This window comes from Vanacampus margaritifer, chromosome 3, assembly GCF_051991255.1.
Source record: "Vanacampus margaritifer isolate UIUO_Vmar chromosome 3, RoL_Vmar_1.0, whole genome shotgun sequence".
In the NCBI taxonomy this organism is placed as follows: Eukaryota; Metazoa; Chordata; class Actinopteri; order Syngnathiformes; family Syngnathidae; genus Vanacampus; species Vanacampus margaritifer.
Window position 1 is genome coordinate 11,551,881 of NC_135434.1, and position 13,848 is coordinate 11,565,728.

The 13,848-nt window shown below is 37.4% G+C and overlaps 1 protein-coding gene across 5 annotated transcripts in view; it reads right to left on the reverse strand.

Annotated features, from left to right (window-relative positions):
* Positions 1-1,214: 1,214 nt before the first annotated feature.
* Positions 1,215-13,848, reverse strand: part of ghra (growth hormone receptor a) — a 36,494-nt gene continuing 23,860 nt past the window's right edge. For 4 of the 5 annotated variants that reach the window (XM_077561571.1, XM_077561569.1, XM_077561568.1 and 1 more), the window contains 8 exons: positions 13,400-13,535; positions 13,122-13,294; positions 11,911-12,089; positions 10,542-10,701; positions 10,360-10,453; positions 10,219-10,288; positions 8,258-8,487; positions 1,215-7,038 (listed from right to left, as the gene is read on the reverse strand). In XM_077561571.1, coding sequence (XP_077417697.1) covers positions 6,357-7,038; positions 8,258-8,487; positions 10,219-10,288; positions 10,360-10,453; positions 10,542-10,701; positions 11,911-12,089; positions 13,122-13,294; positions 13,400-13,535 — 1,724 coding nt within the window. In that variant the 3' untranslated portion in view covers positions 1,215-6,356. The remainder of the gene's footprint in view (positions 7,039-8,257; positions 8,488-10,218; positions 10,289-10,359; positions 10,454-10,541; positions 10,702-11,910; positions 12,090-13,121; positions 13,295-13,399; positions 13,536-13,848) is intronic. The other variant, XM_077561567.1, reaches the window with a different exon arrangement.

Here is a 13,848-nt window from a genome sequence, read left to right on the forward strand (position 1 = left end):
AACTGAATTACATGTGCATTTACCATATAAGTTCATTAGCTTAATGCTAACTCATAAAATGGCATCATAGAAAGGCTAATGAAACTAGCATTAATGTTGAGGTAGTTGTAAACTTTTAATTAATATAACTGAGCAGTAACTTATGTAGACAAAACTACTCACAGATTTATTCTTTGTAGGCTACTCATTTTATGGTTTTAGTCATTTCAGAAGTGACAAGTTGCTTTCACGCATCAAAGTGCACCAGCTTCAGTTTGGAGCCATGCATCTGAATGTCCTGTTGGACTGTATGTCCTAAAAGGTCAACAAGCAGGCGGAGGCGATGAGTTAGGCCGAGGTGCTTTGTCTACGTGGGCGTAATTGAACTGAAGATCCAATACAAGGGGGAGAGTGACTTATGGCTAATTACCCGCAATGTCCTGTGAGTGGCGGTCAGTGTGATTCAATCAGGCCCCCATACAGAGCAGCGGTACACAGCCTCCGTCTTAATTGGCCAATAAGCTTTCTTCAGGGGTCTGCGGCTCCCCTCCTCCATCTTCTTCATCACCGCTTGGGCCTGGAAGTGAGAGTGAAGCACACACACACACACACACACACACACGTGAACTCATTCACAGTGTGTCTCTATGTGGATCACAAACAAGCCTGTATTCTCAACTCGCACACACACTGTACATAGACACACAAGGTGAAAGGTGCTGATCCTGCAATTAGCGCAGAAATAGCATAATAGAAACGCACGCACGCACATTTTTGTACACAAACAATAGAAATACAAGCACACACACGGTGAACGAGAGTCAAGCAATTTGTGCACACAAACATACACATACCTGGGGTGAAAGGTCATCATGCCATTTTGTGCACTCAAACAATACACACACACCACACACAAATTATTCTATTGGGCAGCAGGGTAGTTATAAAATAGCCCTATAGTCCCATAGTTGAGTAAATTGTAATTCAAAAAAATAAATAAATCCAATCCATCTCCGCACAAAAAAAAGTGAAATATATATATATATATATATATATTTTTTTTTTTGTGCAGCCTACCTGTTTTACTTACCACTTGTACTCGGCAGTCAGACTAACTGCAAAATTGTGTTCACATTATTTTAGTGCGACCAAAGGTCCCGCTTTTACCGGCACAGTCTCGATATCTGCATTCTGAACTAACACCGAGACAAACAAAAAGGACCAGCACAGCTAAATGTGGCATATTTACGTTTATTGTGTCGCAAATTTATCAATCACAAATACAACACATCGACAAGACTTAACTAAGAAAAATATATCACATCGTTGAAGGCCAACATTGTTCTTAGCTTCCAATTAAACTGCAACTTGAAACAAGCTACAATGGTACCTTGACTTATGAGTGTCTCAACTTACAATATGGTAAAATAATGGCTTTACAAGTGAGCTTTTTCCTAACAATGTCTATTCTGTCCTCCCTGAGCGTACTGTGTGCAGTTTGGCAGCTAATGTAGCCTACACTTCTTTCAAAAAGAGGTGAGCTTGCTTCAGGCTATTTATAGCCACTCCCAGTTTACTGTAAAACTGAACATAAAACAAGGACAATAACACATGGTGTATTTATTTAACAAAAAAAACCAAACACATTTTCTCACGGAAGCATGCTAGCTTGATGCAAAACACCCACAGGCCGGCTAACAATATTAGCATTGATATTGCGGTAGTTATAAACCTTTAAACAACTGCTAAACACAAATGTTGCAAACACCTACTGTACAGCGAATATAATACTCACAATTTTTCTAATTTGAAAATAATGACTACTATTTGGCCAAGTCGTGCGCACACCTTTTGGAGCAAAATAGCCATTGAATTTAAGCAAAAAAATCATCAAAAAACACATTAGCAACAGTTGATTTAAAATCTGAGTGATTTGAGTTACAATCTTGGTTCCACAACAATTTAACTTGTAAGTCAAGATACCACTGAACTTGGACGAACGTTGCTAAGCATGAACCCGGATGGCGTAGTCGTCTGATGATGTCATTAAACAACAACAAAAAACTTAGGCCCGCCCCAAATGGCGCAACACGTGATCAAGACCAAGCTTGGGCCCAAAAGTATCGATCAGCAGGAAAAAGAGGGGAATAATAGAACCCAGGAAAAGCGCCATATTGATACAGTCACGTAACAAATTGTGACATAAAATACTATCTGGGAGAAGTGATTTCCAGGTGTTGAATTTCAAAAAACCCTCCCCAAGGATTCCCTTCCACACATAATCCATACATCATCTATGCAAATTAAGTACATACATCACAGTATTATGATTCCATCAATCTGGTAGTGTAAAATTCCTTGTATAAACGCAAACTCTGTACTGAAGCTTATTGAGAATAAAGGTTCCTCGCTGTCTTAAAAAAAAACAAAAAACAAGACTAAACTATAGTCAGTCTGAAGGTTAAACATTTTATGATGAACATGTTCCAATGAGAATGTAGTAGGAACATGGAAAAGCCAAACAAGAATGAATAGAACAAAAAGCACATCCCTACATAAACAAATGAAAAAATAAAATTCATATTGTGGAAATGACAGTAAAATTCTTTATAGACACCGTAAAATAATTTCACTAAATACCATTTCTTATATAATCCTACTAAATTCTTGTGAGAATTGTATTTTATTTTTTTTGAAGTAGTCTATTAATCAATAATACAATTTAAACTAAAATGAGCTGGCAATTTGATAAAACAAATTTAAATTTCTTTCATTAAAAAAATACTATTATAACTTTCTAAAACTTAATTCAAAGTAAACCTGGTAATGTTTTTCCTGGTTCCTATTTTTAATTGAACTGTGACTACAACTTTATATACAAATGTTCTTTATATTTCATAAACCAAGTTATCATTTATAAAAAATGACGTACCGGTACTCAAACAAAATAAATTCCAATGACAGTAAAAACATTTATTTTAGACACTAAATGACTACATTTGGCAGAATTTTGTATTTCAGGAAATGTTTAGCAAAAAATAAAAAATAAAAAAATAAAATAATAATAAATAAACAAAATAATTGTTTATGTCAGCTTTCAAATTTCCTAATGAAATCCTAACAAATTCTCAATGTTGTCAACATGGAAACCACAGTTTCCTATTGTAGCCTCAGAAGACACATGACATGTACAGTATAAGATATTTTTTAAACAAAATAAGCTTGATGTACCACCAAAAGCATATTACTAGCGCAAACTAGTCGCTATGGCACAAGGAAGAAACATTTATTTTCCCTTATTATTCCATGTGGGAACTTGGTAGCTCCAATTCTGTACTGTACATGTACCACAAAAAAAAAAAGAAAAAGATACGAACACATGCAATTTGTTTTACTAGCTGTCTGCGACCCACCCAAAAATAGGTCCTAAGCCTGATCCACCAATTAGAACCACTGGCATAGAATACCATTAAAAACTAAACAAAACCACACATTTTCCCGTAATATATCATTCAGGAAAATATTGAATTAAAATCAAACAAGTGAATGTTACTTTTTGTATAAAATCCTACTAAATTCTCACAAGAACACGCTGTCTGACCAACGTCTACAAAGTGCTTAATCTAAAGTGTCGGTAACATTTAGAAAAAATGTTGCAATTAAAATATGCACTAGGTTAAGAATGAACTCATTGTGAGCTGGCAACGAAACACACAAACGCACACAACACTTTACATTGACATGCTGCTCGGAAAGTTTGAAGAAATGACCTCTCGACTGATTGCAGTGCATATGTTCCAGTTCGCGCACATTCACAAAAACTACGCTGAACAGAAGCTCCGGCAAACAGGGGCTTTCCCTGCTGGGAACTTCCTTCATTCGCGAGGAATCACCCCCCCCCCCCCCGCCCCCCATACAGCGGAAAATTTGTCCTTGTGTTTCTGTTCATTTAAAGATCCAGTTTAACTGGGCTGGCAATGAATGAGTTCATAGCTCATTGACAGCTATAGACGTCAAAAATTCATTTGAATTATTTCTTAGAAGTTAAACATATTTTTTTCATTTTTCTTAACAAGAGTATGAAAACCTAGATTTTTTGTGTACATTTAGAACAGTTATAAAAGTTGTGATTAATCGTGAGTTAACTGGTGAAGTCATGCGATTAATTACAATTACAAATTTTTATTGCCTAATGCCCCTAATTTTTTTATATTTTCTTTTTCTTTTTTTATATAATTTTTTAATTTTTAATAATCTTTTTTTTATATAAGGAAAAGATTATAAAAAAATTAGGGCGTCGGACGATTACAATTTTTAATCATAATTAATCACATGACTTTACTAGTTAACTTACGATTAATCACTGATTTTATATATCTTCTAATACTATAAAAAAAAAAAATCTAGGTTTTCATACTCTTGTTAACAAAAGTGGGGAAAAATGTTAAACTAATAGAAATAGTTCAAATGAATTTTTGACGTCTATAGCCGTCAATGGCGGTGAATGAGTTAAAGAACACACCCAATATTAATGCTATAAATGAACCTTCAACAGATGCAAAAGTACCAAGCAGCAATATATTTGGGATCACTATCACTAAATAAAAATAAATCTAACATATTTTCCTCGTGTTCCCAATAAGTTGGCTAAGCATCATATTCAAATGATGAATGAGTTTGATTCGTCATGTAACGGGCACTTTTGTGAAACATTTTCACAGCTTTTCCATTTGTCACTCACAGCCACATCTTTAAAAGAAAATCCAACAACCAAGTGGATACAAAAAAAATAAAATAAAATTCCCTTTTGCAACTTCTGTTACATTTAAATGCATATGTAATTATATTTTTTATGTATTTCATAAATATGTATGCAGACATGCTTTACCGAAACACACCGCCGCCTTTGCAATTATTTTCTAAATCGTATTATTATTATGATTACTAGTTCAACATACACCGGCACGGCCAGCATTTAACACAACCGTGGTAAAAGCGTTTTTGTTAAGACTGTGTTTCGTTACACCTAAAGACACCTTCACATTCTTTCGACTCAATCCATTCGCCATCCCTGAATTATTTGTTATAAACATACATGAAAACAATTCAAATAACATTATAAGTGTGTAGTAGTTGAGCTGGTATTGGTTGTTAGTGTGTGTGTGTGTGCATCTGCCACATGAACAACGAGCTTACAGTTACGGTGTCGAAAGCGATCCTTCTGTTTTAAAGTACATCTTATAAGATTCCTGTGAGTAAAATGAAATTGGAAAACTTCTTCCTGTCCATTTCCCTTTGCTCAGCCTCAATGGCAATTTCCTTAGTGTCACTGAACGCCTCGCAGCGGCCTCCTCTAAGGCACCAAAGCTTGTTTATCACAGTTATTATGAAGAAATGGGTTGTGTATCTCAAGCTCAATGTTATTCACAACCTGTCGAGATTTGAACGGTTTCAGCCGTGACTGGCCCAAGGTGAACGACACATTTCGGCCGAAGGAAGCTGGGATAGGCACGCGAACAGGCGTGATAGAAAATAGATGATTGGGTGAGTATCCTTTAGGGATGTTCGACCCCCTTTTTTTTCCCCACAACAAAACCGGTATGAGCACTCAACGCTTGAGTAGTCACCGATACTATTAATACTTTTGATACACAAAATACGCCCCCCCCCTCCCAAAAAAAGACATATAATATTAAATAAAGACCTATATATATCCCAATATAGCCCTTAAAATTACATGAAATTAATGGCAATTAAAACAGCCATAAGAGGGCGCCATATACTAGTATGGGCCATCATCTGCTACCTGGTATCGGTACTCGCCCGTCTCTACTCAAAATCATACAAGCTGTTTCACTGGGTTATGTGTTGCCATATTGTTCGTTTCATTTTTTTTTTAAATCACAAAAAAAAAGTCACTAGCTCAAAATGTAGCCATTACAAAATTGATGTAATGTAGTTTTGCAGCAAAATAAGAAAAATGAGATAGCTTGTTGCTCGGTTTGAGGAGAATATTAATAGTTGTACATCTCCTGTAAGCACACCTTATAAAGTTGTGTCAATTATTTACACTACTTAGTGTAAACAATGGCGGATGCGTCTTCTTCTGCCATCGTCGAGGCAGGGAAATGTTGCTTCTTCTCTCTGCAATGTTAAGACTTCAGCAAATTCCCTAAAGAGCGTCAAAGTGATTGCTTCTTTAAAAAATGTTTCTCCTCCGTCGTTTGCTTGGAATCAGGACACGAAGCGCATGAAATACATTTTTGGCAGAGCGCACGTAAGAAGCGAGAGCACGTTCAAGTCCCCTCGTGGCTCGCTGCGAGTCGATTAGCCTCCAGCAGGAGTCAGCGGAATTTCCTGGTGTAAACATGTTGCGTTCAAGGCAAGACCGCCCCCTGCAGGTCTGGGGTGACGTACCCCACGGGCATGGCGGGCAGGGCTTTGAGCGGGTGCTGCAACAGGCACGACGGCGCCGACTGGACGGGAGGCGGGTCGAGCAGGACACTGCGCTGATTGTCCAGCTCCTGTATCACCGTGTAGTCCGCCACGGGGGAAAAGAGCTGCGCCTGGGGGGAGTCAGGAGAGACGTAAGGCGATTGGTAGGCTTCGGCCGGCCGAGGCTCGACGGGCTGGTGGCTCTCGTCGGGCATGGAGCAGTAAGGTGGAGGTATCATCTGTCGGGTGCTGCTCTCGGCGTCCGGGTCTAAAACCAGGAGCTGAAACTGAAGCTCCTTTTGCGTCTTCTCCTCCTCGCAGTCTTTCTTCACCTTCTTTACGTCTTGGTTTGAGGCCGGGCCACCCTCCTGGGTTCGGAGCTGCTGGCCGGGGGACAGCACAACACCCCCGAAGGGCATGACGTTGCTGACCTGGGCGTAGAAATCCGTGTTGACCCAAGTGTGAGGACCTCCGCTTTGAGGGGGCGCCGGGGGCCCCTCGCAGAGGGAGGTCTCTCTGTCGTCGGGTTGGCCGGGCAGCAGCGTGGACGTGAGCGCGCCGCCGTCTTCGTCGGGGCCATTCGGGTCGTAAGGGCGCTCGCTGGTGCCGTCATCATCAGGAAAGCTGATGGGACAGGAGCAGAGAGGCAGGTTTAACAAGTAGGGCAGAACAATTGACAAAAATGTCTTTTCATTTTCATTTAATATTTTTCCCCTCCTCTTAACTTTGCGATTGAATATGCAATTTATTTTTTCTTTTATTATAACAAACACAAGCATTCAATTAATCTGCAAACAATAAACAAACAATATCACATTTATGACAGAGTAAAAATGTTAGCTAAAGTAAAGACAAATAAACCATGAATTAACAATTAAAGAATTTTATTTAATCACTTCAATTAGAGTTGATAACTTACTAACCACTTTGACTTCGAATCTTTTAAGCGTTCACTACAATAACTTCACCAAATGGCATAAATCAGTCAGATTACAACAAGATTGCAAACAAATCTGTGGCTTTATCATTTCAACTTTTTCACGTTTCATTAAACAATGGTATGTCAACATGTGGATTGCACTTCCATAGCACCGAACTTATCTAATACATATATTGTAGATATAAATAAAATAAATATATATGATTGACAAACCAATGTTTTTAATTAATTAATTAATTATCATTATTTATTTTTTTACAAATTCCAGCCTTTGCAATTTGGAAATTTAATTCTATTACATTACATCACCTTAACAAGCTGTTGCATGGCGTTTTTTTTTTTTTTTTTTTTTTTGCTTCATGCTGCTAGCCTAAATCTGAGTTAAAAACAGCTTTATTTTCTTATAATTTAGACTAGTTTTTTTTTCTTGAGAACATTTCATTTTCTGAACATTTTTGTTGCAAAAATGTAAATTATATTGAGATATTTCAACTAAAATCACATGACTTAATTCTCATAACATTATGACCGCTTTTCCCTGAAAAAGAACTCATATTTATAACGTTACTTGGTGCAGTGTTTCTCACAATGTGTGTACATGGGCTCCCTCTAGTGGGATGCAAAAGGATCACTTAAACTTAACCTTTTTTTTTTTGTAAATACAGTTCAGTTGTATTTAACTTTAATTTTTCCATTAAAATGGTTTACATTAAACATTTGCTTTGCTTTTCATGAACACTTGGGCCTAGTATGCTACTGCATTTTAATTTTGGTTATTATAGTGATACTAGCCAAGTATTTTTGAGTGTGTTCTTGCTGAACGACTGCTTTAGAAGCCCATTTTTTGCTAAAATTCAACAACTTTGACTGAGGTTTGACTGGTGGCAGAAATACAAGAAGTACCTGAGGGCGTTGGCGCACCCCGCTCGATGTCTGACAGGCTGAGAGCCCCCCAGGAGCCTCTCGGTGTCCGAGGCCTGATTGTCTTCCTTCTCCCCAGTGTCCGGATCCTTCACATCCACCTCGATGAATTCCACCCAGGGCTCATCTTGGTAAAAGTCTGGTGAGTATGTGGGGCCGCCAACCAGACCTCCGCTGCTCAGCATGAAATTCAGCTCATCCAGCTTCCCCTTCTGACAATGACAACATAAGGTACACTTGCAAAATCTAACAAGATCCAAGATTTGTTCTTCACAAACAAAACACGGCTTAATTGACACATCTTGAGATATTTTACAAAGTGTTTATTATGGTCGTTTTGGAGTAATTGCTGCACATTGCTTAACTAGACTATGTGTTTTCATGCCTCAAAATTAAAAACAGAGCTCAACAAAAGCACTTGCTTGCATTAGAATTAATTTTGGTCTATTCTTTTTTTTTTTTGCTTTAATAGCAGGCCCAAACAACTAAACAGCGAGTGAAGTGGTAAGGGGAAGTGGGCGTTGTGATGAACAATGATCTCAGCATGTCAATAGAAATGCTATTAAAAAAAAAACATTGGTTATACAACATTTTTTATGTTTCATGTTAACTGTGATGAGGGGTTGGCGATCGCAAAGTCTATGTAAAACAAATTCAGAGATTTGTTTGTTGGAAATGTGCAAAGACTGAGAACTGCAGTATGTCGTCCTCAGTTATGGTGCTATAGAAAAGGTGTCAAACTCCTGGCCTGGGGGCTAGATCTGGCCCGTCACATCATTTCATGTGGTCCATGAAAGCAAATTATGTATATCGACTCCATGTTTCTGGCTAAAATACTGAAATTGGTCATTTTCTTCATTAAATTATTATTTTTTGCTATATTGCAAGCATTTTTGTTACTAATCCAAAATGAATAAATATTTGACGGCTTTTACTGGCTTCTAATTTCCAAACTAGTTATTCATCAATTTTTTGTGTATATGTAATGAGGCAATTAATTGGGTACACCTTCTTAGCGACCTTCTGAAGGAAAACCATAACTATAAATGTGCTGTGATTATTCACTTATGAGTCTAGCACGCCGGACACACCCTTGTTCTCAATTCAGACATACCGTTAGCAAGCTAGCTATGCCTACACCCCAAAAAGCATACATTTTTTAAAGGTCTTAGCTCTGGTATTTAATTGACAGTCGAGTTGGGTGTGGCTTCAGCACATTAAGTGGAGAGGCCCATGATTTTGAAGTCTCATTTTTATATACTTTGCTTTTTTTTTTTTTTTAATCATTCAAATTCGGCAGTGGTATTAACTTATTTGCTCCCAAAAACGCATACGTTCCATTTTAAATATTACCATGTTCCCAAAGACATATTGATATGTTTTTTAAAAAAATTTTTTTTTCATGTTTTGTTTTTAATGCTAGAGCATACAGAAGGCTTTGATGCAGACTCTGAACTGAAGAGAATGCTTGAAGCAATTGTAGTTATTACAAAAACGGCCAACAGGTGGCATCAGAGTATAAGAGATCAACCATGGCCATGTTGCATAAAGCTCTTTCCCCCACTGTTTTCAACAGATTTGTGAATATTAATAATGATAAAACTTAGCTATATTCTAATGCTAATTGCTACAAAACGGAAGTAGATAGAGAGACTCTAATCTTTATTTTGGTAGGTTATTTATAGCAATAGGACACAATATCACAAAATCAGTCAAAATCCAGTAAAACAGCCGGGAGCAAAGGGGGTTGCTTCAGTGAAAATGGCTGGGAGTGGATGAGTTAACAACACTGCTCTGTGGTGTATCAAATTTAGAAGACATTCACTTTCACATTACAGGGATTTTAATACTGTTTCACATGGCAAAATTAGGCTGCTGTAACAGACTTGCACACAATCATACACAAAATAATTACAATTACAAAAAAATAGCATCATATGTACCTTTAACAGCTCTGGATCCACGCCTTTAATTTTGGGCGCTGGAACCGGTGGCAACAGAATGACCATTAATCTGTCAAGACATCAATCCAATTTTATCCAAGCCAAAAATATGATCTTCTGTGTGTGCATTTGAGTTCCTACCTGCGCTGCTGTGAGACAACAATCCACATGATGAGTATGACGGCGGCCACAACCCCCAAAACAATAACCAATGTGAGCAGGGAAAATGAATCTACTGTACAAAGATTGACGGAAACAATTGCATTACAACCTACACACGGACACAAAACTCGAAATGTAGAGAAACTTGTGGAACGCGTTACCTTTGCTGGAAATCTCTGAGACTTGAATGAAGACGGATTCGCTAAAATCTCCGAAATTGGTGAAGGCATTCATCCTGCAGCGGATGTGCACCTCGTATATTTTTTCCACATGGAGTCCATATATTGTCTGCTGGGTTTGAGGTTGTAGCTGAACCTCCAGCTGAAGAACACACACCATTGGGTCATCTTACACAAAGTAATGACGCACACAAATAGTATAGACAATGTTATAATGTTTGTCATTGTTTATCATTTTAAAATGATTCTAGTTAACACCAAACAAAATAGTCAATCTCAAGAAATGAGATGAGAAAAGAAACAATCCAAATGAGATTTAATTAGAGCTGTCAAACGATTACAATTTTTAATCAGATTAATTACATCTTAGAATTTTGATTAATCACGATTAATCGCTTAGTAAAAAAGGGTTTTTTAATCACTATTTCCCCCCGCCATATTTGAAGAGCACTAGTTATGTGTTATTTCTTTTGACATTTGATGTTATGAGGTCGTCTTCAACATTTTTTTTGGATCCACTGGTACACGCTCATCCTCCTCCTTTTCTAATCAATTAATTACTTGCATAATTTAAAATGGAAAAAAATGACCCCAATATTTCGACATGAACAAATATTCTAAATGTGGTACGCAACGATTTATTAAATGCTTTAATGTATGTAATTATGTTTATTGCTCAAACACAACCTGTACCTTATCCCATCCGCTGTCACACTAAAGGATAATCTATGGTCAAAATGAATAGTGCGATTATTCTGCATTAATTCATGATTAATGCGATAATTTTTTGGTGATTAATTAATCAATTAACGCTTTAACTTTAACGGCATTAGTTTTAATACAATTTTAGAATTGCCTATGTGTTTAAAAAATATTTATAATACTGTATGACAGTTTTTAAATTGAACTACTGGAATAAAAGAACTTTCTACATTACTCCAATTTTTGAGATGCATCTGAATAGTGATGCCATTTTCACAGCTGTATTGTCTTAATCTCAGTGGGTACGCCCATGAGTGCATACTTGCTACATTTTCAGAGGTTGCAGATTTACAGGTAAACATCTGGAGAAAGATTTATATGATGAGATAAGCAAACTAGGCCGGACTGCCATGACCTCTAACCAAGAACTCCCCTCCTCCCCTCGACTTCCTCCACTAAGCCTGTGTTTTCCCAGGAGGCCTTGCTCAGGCTTCCAGTGGCTTTAGGGGAAGGAAACATGAAAGTACATGTCCTGATTTGATCTTCCACTCTAAGGTTGGAGTGTGGACACATGTTGTGCTTGTTGTAACTGACTCTATAACATTTTCAAGCAGTATTATGGAAATGATAAAAGAGAAAGACGACTCACAGTTTCCCAGGTAGTGCTGTTCTTCTCTCTATACTGGACTTCGTAGATGATGTTCATCCAGCCCACTGAGACGTCTGCTGACAAGGGCGGCTCCCACGTCACCATGACGTCGGAAGTGAGCCCGCTGGGACTCACATTCAGGCACGTCCAATTGAGAGACACTGGAGGGTCAGGACGCACTGCCAGAAAAATGACAATATATTTCATCTAGTGGTATCAGGCGATTAAATGTTTTAATTGTAAACAATCTCATGACTTCAATACTTAATCGCCATTTTTTTTTTTATCTGTTCGAAATGTTCAATAAAATCAAAATGTACAATACAATTTTTTTTCCCGTACTCAACATAAAAGTGGAAAAATGTTAATAAAAATATGGCTGCATCTTTTAGTCATTTATATAGTAATTTCATAATAATTCATAAAATTTAGTTAAAATTAAAAAGATGTACTGTACGGTAAAAACGAGTGTGAGATTGATTTGTGTTGGTCATTTTTCTGCCACTAGATAGCATAATTGCATTTGTAAGATGGTGACAGCTCAGTGCATTTTTCTTTTCACATTAAGAGCTATCTATTCTTTAACATGAAGTAACTTGTGAAATTCTGCACATTTTTAAAATTGTAAAATACAACTTGATGCCAGTTTTTTTTGACAAATCTATGCAATATTATTAAATGTATTACTGCTAAATTTGGACATGGAAGTGTCTACTGCGTTGCGACTGGAATTCCCCCAGTACAGGCTTTCCAAGAAAGGGTTGGTCATTAATTGCGCATTAAAAAAAATAGTTAAAGGAACTTTGAATTAATAAAAAATTAACACACTAATTTTGATACCCTTAATTTTATCAGTGAGCTCATCTAAGCAAATGTGTGCAAATTTATGCCACCACACATATTATACATGCCAGAAACCACCACTAGTAAAATATGTAAACTAGCTCATTTTAATAATAAAATACAAATGTATTCAAATTTTTCAATTGTATTGGTAAAATAGGGGGAAAAAGAAAATCATGAAAAAAGACCTCCCCAAATATAATTAAAAAAATACTTTGAATATACAAAACCATGGGTGCCAAATCAGAAATAAAAGGTGGTACTGCTAATAAACAGGTTTATACCTTAAACGGAATACTTAGGATACTCGTTGATGTCTGTGCACTTAATAGGAAATTATAGACAGAAAATCTACGTTTGCTGCGAACCAATGTTTTCCACAGTGAAGCAGTCGTCCGTGTTGAAATAGGTGACGTTGTCTCGGCTGCGCAGTTGCAAGCAGTAGGTGATCCAAATGGCTGTGTGGTTTCTATCAAAGAAGCACTCCCGCTTCGAGTGGAAATACTCCGGACACTCTTTCCATTCGTTCTTAGTGGAGGAGCTGAAAGCAGGAATAAACAAAAGTAGCGTTGTCAGCCACAGAAATGATGTCTGCTTAATAGCATATTTTTAGGGTTGGGGTGGGATGTGAGGTCACTACTCTTACTCGATAACTCGCTTCTGATAGAAGACCCTCAGTGCTCCAGGGTCCGACAGGTTGTGGAAAGTGCCGGGACTCCACCAGCAGCTGAATGTCACCTGGTCCCGGGATGTGCACTTGGTGAAGTGAGGATCAACGGGAGCTGAGGCACACAATGACAAAGGAAGAAAACTCATTAAAAATGAAGGTTAACTTGGTTAGTGCTCGACCTCAAAAATTATTCACAACTTTCAGTGTGTAGCTTATTCTAATTTAAAGTCTTATTCTCTAATGCAAGCACCAAAACATCTTGTGTTCAAAGATTTACATTGAAGAGTATTTCACTAACTATGCCTTTTATGACTCACAATGACTTGGCCCTCAAACCACTGCTTTACCACCACCACCGCCCAGTTTCTCATCAAGTGAAAAGCACTGGGCTTTGTTGCAGCCATTAATAAGCAAGTGAAGGCATC